We start from the raw sequence: 10,653 nt of genomic DNA, 5'->3' as shown, positions 1-10,653 counted from the left end.
CTTATAAAGCTAACTATTTGTGTAAAACAATAGGAGACTGAAAGACTGATTATTTTGCTGACCATTGTGAAGTGTTTTTTTTCCCTTTGAGTTCCAAGTCATGATTTTTGTACTCCAGCTGCCTGCACACTATCACCTACACACAAAACACAACAGATTTTATGTGCCTTAGCTTTTCTTGCATAAATGCTTATCCTTTATGTTTTGTGTGCCTTCCTGCTTCAGAACATCCCCTTGTCTGCATCCCATTGCTTTTTCTCTCCTTTCTCTCATATGTTACTTCAGTTTCTCCAACCTCATCTCCCACGCTTCCTTGTGGCCCACCCCTGGCCCCAGCTATGGTATGCTTTTCCCTAGATTCCTCACCTGACTTCTCTCTTCTTTCTACTCACTCAATCAATGTGCTTATCTTTAGTATTTCCTGGTATCAATAGGCGCTTACCAAAAGGCCCTCAGAAGCCCATGTAAGGACTAGTTCAGGTTTTTACCCTAAACTGTTTACCACTGGGGCCACCCTGATACCTCAGTCTGAAGATGTTGACATATGTTGGCTGTCCCTCCTCAGGGAACAATTTGGTGTCCCCAGGTCTGCCTGATTTCTGCCCATTGTCACTCTGGGCTGCCTGTCCCCACCTCAGCCTTCCCCACCCAAACTACAGTCCTGTGGCCCTGAGGTATGACCGCTTTTCCAGATAAGGCCTTCAAAGCTCCTTTGCAAATGCATTTGCAGAAAGACCTCGGGCAGTTCTTGGGGAGAAGAGAAAGTCCAATCTGCCTTTGCTTGACTTAGGAAGGAAGAATCAAAACATGAAGTCACTAGAGTTTTGACGGCTTTTTAGTTGCCCAAAATCTTTCTTTTACTTCCGTAACAGCTGTAAAAATGACATTTCCCTAGGAGGGCAGTTGGATTTTTTTCCAGCTAGAGTTAAGTATACCTTTCATAACTTTATTTTTAGAAATGGCTCAGCTACCTGGTCTGATTCTTCCCTCCACCAAAAGCACTTGCTTGTGGCAGTAAACTCAGCCTAAATAATTATCATTTAGTAAACACTCATGACATCAGGCAACCTTGCTAAGAGGTGATAATACCAGGTTAGCCCAAAATACACATTGTGAATAGCTGGGATTGTTTGACTTTGTACATACTGATGACTACAGATGAGCCCAAGATAGGACAAGAACCAAAAAAGTGTCCTGGAGCAGACAGCTGGAGAGGAGGTGGGCTCCAGGGACCTCATTACCACCTTTGAAAATAATGTCTGTTAAGCTGTAATTGCTGCCTGTTGCAGTGCTTCCTTCTGTCCCTTCTGGGCTGGTGACACTTCTTCGTTCAGCAGTTTGCTCAGGGCATCTCTGCTGAGCTGCAGGCTCCCATTTCTAGGCCACCACCTAAACTGGCTGCTAACGCTCTTAGAGTGGTGACCACAGTCCATGGAAAACGTTTATGTTGTGACATCTCTTGCACAAAGGATCACTGAATCAGTCACACAGAGAAGTTGCAGTGGCTTTTCAGTTAGCAAAATGGATGCCCTTTAACCACTCCACAGATAAAAAAGAAATAAACCCTTTTCCACCAAAAGTTAATTAGTAGTCAGGTGTGATCAGTGACAGCTCTAATGCATTTGAGTTGGCAGGGATGGTACCAGAAAATTTTGTGTTAGACTGGTGGGTATGTATGTATAATGCATCAGAGACTTAAGATAATATTAACAAGACAGAAATATTTAGTTAATATAAGTCTGGAACCAGAAAATGTGTCTATTGCCTTCTACAGGACCTTTTATGCGGATCAGTTTGGCAAAAACAGTGGTCTGCTCTGCAGGCAGCTGAACACACAAGAATTCTCCAGTGCAGTTAGGGGTTAGAAGTTTTTTTCACTTCTTGCATGTATCAAGGTTTTACAGCCACGTGGTAAGCATCACCTCTAACCCTACACACTACCTCCTTTTGACCTACCACCCTCTCCCTTGCATACGGCTGCCCTGGCACGGCACCGCTGAGACAAGGAGGGCAAAGATGTTAGCAAAGTTCATAGACCTTGCAGGGATGGGCCTGGCCACCCGACAGCGTGCCTGATACATGCCCAGCAATGGACCTTTGTAATTAATATGAGACTGTAGGCTCGTCTGGGTGTTGCTGCTGTTCAGTGACTAGCTGTTCTAAAACTGGGGCAGCGGCGCTGTATTTTTAGTCTCCTAGAATATTTTTCAGGCTATTTCAAGCAGTCTTTAATCCAAAAATCACTGTGTATTATGGTCATCAAAGTCCAGCAGGTGAAGATGTAAATAAGCATCGTTTGCAAACAATGTTATTTCTCTTACCAAACTGTGATTGTTCAGGAGCATGAGTGTGCCAGTGTCAACAGGCCCTGCGTACACAGCACTCCGACCTTTCATTGTGCAGTTGTGGAAACTACGCTCAGGGATTCCTCAGGTCTTTGGAAGAAAGTTTTATAGACTTTATTCGTCATGCTTCCTCAAATATGTTATTTGTATATCCTCTTCTAGAAAGTCTCTCATTGTCTTTGCATAAATGTTTATTTAATTTTGCTCAGCAGTAATAATAACTAATATAAATACTAGTTTAATAATTCATAAGTAGATTTGCACTTGCCTTGTTTTCTTGTTTACATAGGCACAAAAGTATTTACTAGGGTCTTTTGTACAGTTCATGGCCATCGTCTCTCTTTAAAAAAGATCTCATTGATTCAGTCTCAAATTAATAAATCTTTAGTGTGTCCTTCATATCCTTTATCACAATTGACATTACATTAAAAGGAAAGGAACATGGTATAACAACTTTGAATAGAACTTCAGATTTAAAAAATATGCACCTTCACAGAAGGAAGCTAATGAATTAGGCAAATGGAAACATTAAAATATTTACCTTGTCAAAAATTAATGCAGTAACAAATAATCTTTTATACAGTTCTATTGGTTTGTTTCTTTTACAGGAAACTTGCATTTTAACTTTGCTGAATACTCTCCAAGTATTAAAATAGAGAACACAGTATCTTGCCATTTAATACCATATTATTTTCCAACAGAAATAATTTTTGCCAGCAGTTCAAAATAGCTCCATATATGAGAAGAAACATCACACATGTGGAGAGCTGATGCTATCTGATAGAGGCTTTTAAAACACATTTTGGCACATTAGTCTCCTCTAGCTATATAATCTGAAACACAATAAAGGTGCAAGATGCTGATACTCTAGTTTCTCAGCTCCCATCTCCGTCATCCTTTTCCATTCACCCCATAAATACACTTCTATGCAGCTGGATTGTTGCACAAGTGCAGTGTTGAGTAAACAGAACAAACCAAAACCTACTGTAAAGGTCAGTGAAACTATTTAGAAAAGGAAACTAGGGAAAAACCTATTAAACCTATTCTTGACCACCATTTTGAGAGCTGAGCAGCAGCATGTTTGTATCATAATAAGCACGTTTAGAAACAGATGTAGTATAATCCCTTCACTTGGAGATTTAGGTAAAGTCATCCATTTTTCAATTCATTTCTGTAGACTTTGTGGTTTTCTAACTCCTTGCAGACAAATCTGACAAGAAGACTGTATTAGAGACACTAAGCTTGTGCAAGCACCTCACATGAAAAGCTCCATTAGGTAAAAAAAAAAAAAGAAAAATATCTCAATGCCTTCCTCTACTGTGGGAAAAGCAGGGAGAAAACGATTTTCAAACAAACCGGCTGGGACGAGGTCCAGGCCACACAACAGGTACATCTGAGCCAGTCAAGTCAGCACATGTGCAGCTCCAGCCCAGCACATCCCTTTCCATTCCACAGGCCAAAAATAAGGTATGAAATGAAGATAGGAAGGGGAGGAGAGGAAACAATAGCATTAGTATCTTGGGGAGAAGAAATAAATGGCAAGAATACCATACTGCAGACATTTAAGAAAATAAATTATATGGACAGTGAAGAATTGAGGAATACAGCACTCCACATGACTCAGCAGAAGGCAACCTTACTGGAAAACTAGGCTTTATGTGTTTAACAGCTTACAGAACTGTATAAAATTCATCATACCTCAGCAGACCGCCTGCATACCTGGGGAGAAAAGGAGTGGCAGATGTTGACAGGGGGAGAGACAATCCCACAAGCTGTTACTGGAAAATTTGCCTGAAAAAGCTGCAAAGCTCTCTGGAAACTCCGTCAGAAATTTTGTGCTGGGCAGGAGCAACTTGACAGAGCAAATCTATTCACATTTCCACTTCCCAAAACACTGTAGGCTCAAGAGAAATACTGTAAAACCTGAGGGCTGCTGCAGCAGCTCAGCACACAGAAGTTCACAGCACCAGATGCTTGGAAGACTGAAGGAAACAGTCACTGCCTACATTTCAACATGCAACACAGTAACTTGTATGTTAGCTACCCCCTTGTTCAAAGGCATGAGGCATGCTGGTGACCTCTGACACTGGAGTTACATTCAGTGCAGTCCAGTAAGGTCCCTGCTGTTATTAACCAGATGCACACACGCTCTCTAATGGAGCATGTTTCACATTTAATTTTATGAACATGCCATGCAGAATATCCTCAGTACTTTAACCTACTTCTCTTGTTTTAGGTGGAGGGGTCAAAACAAACACTGCATTAGCAATAAGATTTGTCATTCAGTTCATTATCTTATATCTCATTATTTCTTTGGCAACAGGAGTTACAGTATTTCCTTTATAAATCTGATATGCTGGATGGACTGTATGTGTTTACTTGCTAGCCAATATACGTTACATAGATTACTGACTGCCAAAGCAAGCTTTTATCCAAAGCCCTGGGAGACTGATAGTCTCTAAGCTGGGTCAGCCTCTGTGACAGTAAATAGTAATAACAGCAGAAACAGATCCTAGCTGTGCAACAACTATGCAAATCATGGGGATGCTGCAATAGCTCTTCCCCAGCTCCACCATCAGACACCAAGTCTACCCACTTCCAACCCTACACCAGAGATGTTCCAGGTCGGAGGCTGGTTTTATTATAGTCACATAGCATTCCAAAGAGCAGTCTGTGCATTCCTGAAATTGCTGCATTCACAGCATGTTTATTTTTTATACAAACAATCCATAACTTATTTTACGTTTGTTGCACAAGTGGAAAACAGAATAAAGTACTTTTCATAGCTTTAAATGAAAGCAAGTATCATGCTATTAAGATATTAATGGCCAATACAAACTTTGCTAATTGGAATACTAAACTATTTTCACCTCTGCTGAGGTTTTGCTGGCTTTAAGGGAGTATTGTAAGTTCACCATGTCAACATGAAAGAAGTAGAAGCCCATTTCAAAGTTTTATTAATTCAAGTAATAAAAAAGTTACAGCAACTTCAAATATGTACAAACAGCCATAAAAACTGCACATTCATTTATATAGGAGACAGCCTCATTATGTCTACAAAAATCATTTTCAATAAACCTCTCAAGGGCAAAATACCATTTAAGCATGTATTCTCCATAAACCTAGTAACAGCAGTTGTCAACTCTTTTCGTCATCATCATCATAAAAAAAAAAAAAAATTAAAATCAGAGAGCAAAAGTTAAGTTTGACTTGAGCATGATGGGGCATTTCAAGATCTAACTCTCAACAAACAGTTAAGTAGTAGCATGGTTTACCAGTCTTGGCTGTTAAGAGTTTTAACAATCATTAAGTAGGCACAATTGCCTTTCTTTCAGGAGGAATCTTTAAGAGTTAAGATCCATGCCTCCGATGTTTCTGTAGTCTTCTTGTTTGGATCTTTCAGCTGATTTAGTTATGCATTCAGTCCTCTATGCATTTCATTCATTTCCTTCACCTGAAGGGGAGGAGGCAGAGGGAGATCAACACTTGTGCTACTTCTCAGGTAAGATGCAAGAAGTCAACAGGACTTAACATCCTGGATATTCATTAGCAAAGTGATTTAACATACAGAATCAAAATTGTCAAAAACACCATAACACTTCAGTGTTTTTTTTTTTTGGTGGTGATTTTTTTTTTTTTTTTTGTTACTATTCTTAAATACAGCAGTTTTCGGGGTGTGTGTAGGGAGCAGACTTTACTATTTACCTACAACATCCTTTGGATTCCTTTACAGAAGTCTCCACCACTTGGGGTGAAGCTCCGTGCACTAGTAGCATTTGTTACTACTCTATTGTAAAGCAGCTCTTCAATAGAGCCTGCAAGCTCCATGCAAATATCTGAAGTAAAGGTCTTCAGGGCAGAACAAGGCTATCAGTGTTTCCTGTGGATTGCATAGCCCTTGCTATAGATATGTAAAAATAGTACTTGTCTGTCAGCACCACCTCCCACCCCTGGGAAATACAACAGATCATCACCTGCTTTTCAAACTAGTGCAGAATGAACATGGTGAACCATACAGAGACCAAAGCTAGTTGCAGAATTTGAATACTTTCAGTCTCCTTGAACATCTCTGAAGCATCAAAGGAGGCTTCTACCCTACAGCAAGCTGAAGAATTTCTGATTCTGTACAACCTCCTCCAAGCACATACATCATAAACAAGAACTAATTACCTCTGCTTTCACGTACTTCCCTTTCCTCCTCCTTGTTAAGACCTGTAAGAGAAGGACAGAATAATTGTGAAGTTTTTTTAAGCCTTGACTTACATGTAACTATCTGTTTGTGACTCAGAGTCCAAACTTAAAGCTGCCCCTTCCCCATCCTTCCAAAGTGAGGTACAGGCACTACCTGTCCCTCTCAACTACTTTGAACCAGGAGGCAAGACAGGCACTTTCTTCACCTCACTGAGTTTTTCCTAATATTTTTGTTTTCCACACAACACCCTTCAGTCATAACCTGAAACGGGGATGGCATGCCCCTTCCCTCTTTCCCTCCTCTCAAGTCTAAAAGAAGGCAGCACTTTAGAGAAGAAGCCTGTTTCTATCAGACTTTGGCTACCCTGGAATGTTGTTGTTTCCCATATTACACTGCTACCTATTTTTCTTGGCAGCTTGGTTGTTACAACTTACCAGAACAACAATGGCAGCAACTACTGCTACTATTATTACTACAATGACAGCAATGAGGCCAGGAGTCAGAGACTTCATGGAAAACTCTGGTGGTATTTCATCAACATAGTAGACCACAGTCTTCTCAATTTGCAGCGCCTGGTTATCAATACTCATGTTCAGTTTGTTTCTTTGAAAGATGGAGTCACCTTTTAACTAAGAACAGATGGGGAAAAAAGAGACTTGTTATTTCACACTGTAACAGTCATTCATCTGGGTGCTGCAATAATTCATCTCACCTTAGCCAGGACATGGTTAAGATTGCTGAAAGCAAAGCAACAGACACAACTAGTCTTTGACAAACTTCACCCAAGACACACTTACATCTTTTTCAAAATAGTAGGCCACGTCAGCTATATCCACATCACTAGCAGATTTCTCTGAGGAATTTTGCTTCAAATCAATATTAATGTAGGGGTTTTCATACTAAAAAAAAAATAAAAATAGCATGGTGTTAAGAAGGGACCAGTTTAAATCCAACGATCAAATACACAGCAAAATATTATGATCCAGTTTGTGAACTCACTTTCTAGATCAAGCTTATGGTACTTATTCTCAAGCCAACTGTTTACAGAATTATTCAAATCTCACTTTTTTAGCGAAGCCAAGTATGAATTCATCTACAGACCAAGGAAAGCAGTATGCAATTTCTCAGTATTTCAATTCAGACAACTATTTTCTAGCTGCTCTGCAAGTGTTGCCATTTTGAGAGCTTCTAATAAGAATCATGCTCTACTGCATTAGTCAAAGAGTTTTCAAAGTTATTCACAACAAAGAAGAATTCTGATACTTTACTAAAAATTATGTGTCTCTTACCACAACTTTAGTTATATAGCGTCCATTCAGCATGTAACGATTGGTAATTGTTTCCCTGAAGAACCTGTGAGGATATTAAAGCCATAGCTGTTAAAGCCAGTACTATTTGACACATCTGTTTTCAGAAGCAAGGCAGTCTAGCACAATTGGGTTTTTTCCTCCAGTCCCTGTGGCGGGTCCACCCCAGCTGGCAGCTAAATCCTCACCTAGTCTCTCACTCACCTCTCCCTACGAGGACTGGGAAGGAAATCAAAAGGGCAAAGGCAAGAAAAAAAACCCAACCAACCTTACGGTTCAAGACAAAAACAGTTTAAGTGAAAGGGCTGGGTGGCAGAAATTAAAAAACACAAACAAAAACAAAACCCAACCAAACAAAAACAACAACAACAACAAACAAACAAACAAAAAAAACCAAACAAAACACACCAAACAAACAAAAAAACCCACAAAACCACACACACCAACAAGCAATACAAAAGCAATCCCTCACCACTAGCAGGCTCATGCTCAGCCCACCTCCGAGCAATAGATATTTGGGAGAAACTTCCACCCATGTTGATTGCTGAGCACAACATCATACAATCTGGGATATCCCTTTGGTCAGTTTGGGTCAATGTCTCTGCTGAGTCTTACTCCCAACCTCTTGCCCAACCTACTCATTGGGGCAGCAGAGCGAGTCAGAGAAGGCCTCAAAACTGTTCAGCAACAGCTGAAACACTGGTGGACTTACCAACACCATTTTGGTCACCAGTCTAAAACAGCATCATACCAATTGCTACCAAGAAAATTAACTTCACCCGAATGAAACCCAGTACACTCTCATGATCAAATTATATCAGAGCTCTGTTAATTCCCATTAAAAAAAAAAACACCAACAAATATGTTACTGCAGTGTTAGAGCCTGAACAGTTTTGAAAAGCTCTGAAGGAGTTGAGAGTAGCAGCTTTTGCTTGGTGGGGATGGGGTGGTGGTGTGGAAATGATCTAATAGCTACAAGCAAGTTTTTCTTGCTCTATGACCTCTGACAGAAAGAAGCAGGATTTCATTTTAGCCATCCAAAAAGCTAAACAGTTGTTTTTCTCCTGTTACTTCTATGCGGTCCCTCCACCATCTTTGTCAGGTTGCTTTTTGGGCACTTTCATCTTATTGCCTTCCATTTATTTCAGTCTATCGACTTAATTTATTTCCAATAAAAATAAAAGCAGATCTATGAAGGATCTGTAGGTGACTTCTAAGATGTCTTAAAAATAAGTTGACAGGTTTGACAGTGGTTTTAAAGAATCATTTAGAAATCCACTAGATATTTAGTAGTGCATGCAGACATCATCAGGACATCTTACTATCATCACTTACTTCTCCAAAGATTCTGTTTTCAGAGGAGTGTTTGTCTCAGCATGTTTCATTTCAATAATGATCCACCTGAAGTAATAAAAAAACCCTACATTTAATATTTTTAAAGGGTTTGCACATAATAATGCATACTAAGAAACTAATCCCAGGGGAAATAACAGCAGTGACAGAAAAACAAAGACCCATCCACAATCATTCCATGTCTCGTTTCTGAAAAAACAAAAAACAAAAAACAAAAAAAAACCAAACAAAACACACACAAAACCAAAACCAACCCACCCTAATCAAATACTTACTGCTCTGTCTTCATTCATCCCCACCACATCATTCATGCAGATAAATTCTCTACAATGCAGAGCCTAATACAGGAATGTTTTCATGTCACAGCACACTCTGGTGAAAGACTTACATTGTTCTGACTAATTGATTGCACTTCAAGTCTGCATCATGTTTGTCAGTTCTTCTAACACCAGCTGTATTCACACACCAGCAGGTGGTTCCATTGCACTGCTTCGCCTTGAAAGCACCCGAATTCTCACACTCGGGATCATAAAGGCCATCGGTATCTTCAAATGCGTCTTTTGGTTTCTCACGACGACCCGATTTTGAGTTGTGTGTCATTTCTGCTTTCATCAACAGGCATTTTGAAGTCACTAAAAATAACCAGAAAGTCATGTTATGGAGCATCATACCATGTTATGTTCAAAACAAATCTCTTAGTCTGTAAAAACACGTGGTCACATCAGAAGCAACAAGATCTTAAGCCATTGGAAGGAAGAGCAGGTGTCTAACACGTAGGTGGTGCATGAAGTCACCATGACTGGGGTATGTCTGCTTCCTAAGGTAAATGCATAAGTCGTCCAGCCACCTCCCACTTCTTACAGCAAGAGGATCATTTACAGCTTAACTGAGCTCAAACCAAGAGTAAGGTCCCAGGACAAGGCTCTTCCAAGTACCAACAGTAATGCCTTGAGATAAGGCTCTTTCACTTCTGGAATTGTAGAAAAAAACCATAACAGGTGCTTATAAGGAAACTAAAAATTATTCTTTGAAAAATCTTTGCCATTACAGACTGAGTATTAAGGAGAAAGGGCAAGCCCGCCTCAGTGTGTGTATGCACATCCACGCAGTTTACGCCAGAGGAATCCTAAACGCTTATCTTCTATCGCCAGCTGACCAGGAAGACCGAGAAGCCGCTCTCCTCCCCTGCTACCATTGCTCGATGGCCGTGTTCGCACACTCCCTCCAGCTCAGCCGGCGCTGCCCTCGCTGCCCGTCCCAGGAGCACCCCCGGGCCAAGCACAGCTTTACTCACAGGTGTCGCAGTTCACGGACACGCCGGAGCCGATCGCCTCGCACTGGCACACGCCGCCAGCCAACATGCAGTTGGTGACACGCTTGTTCTTCTCGCAGATACAGGCTGCAAGAGAAGCGCGGCTGTGAGCGCGAATGCCCCCGGCGAGGCGAGGCGGCGCCC

General features: G+C 40.8%; 1 protein-coding gene across 1 annotated transcript; it reads right to left on the bottom strand.

Moving 5' to 3' along the window:
• Positions 1 to 5,757: 5,757 nt before the first annotated feature.
• On the bottom strand, positions 5,758 to 10,596 carry EPCAM (epithelial cell adhesion molecule; the record flags this gene model as incomplete). The annotated part of the gene is made up of 8 exons (XM_008940629.1): positions 5,758 to 5,799; positions 6,516 to 6,557; positions 6,972 to 7,166; positions 7,335 to 7,436; positions 7,827 to 7,890; positions 9,180 to 9,245; positions 9,586 to 9,829; positions 10,492 to 10,596. Coding segments are annotated over 8 exons (860 nt in total), but the record flags the coding sequence as incomplete, so codon positions are not given.
• Positions 10,597 to 10,653: the final 57 nt, after the last annotated feature.

This window comes from Merops nubicus, unplaced genomic scaffold (assembly GCF_000691845.1).
Source record: "Merops nubicus isolate BGI_N331 unplaced genomic scaffold, ASM69184v1 scaffold37325, whole genome shotgun sequence".
Taxonomy (NCBI): domain Eukaryota; kingdom Metazoa; phylum Chordata; class Aves; order Coraciiformes; family Meropidae; genus Merops; species Merops nubicus.
This window is presented reverse-complemented; position numbering and strand designations above follow the sequence as displayed.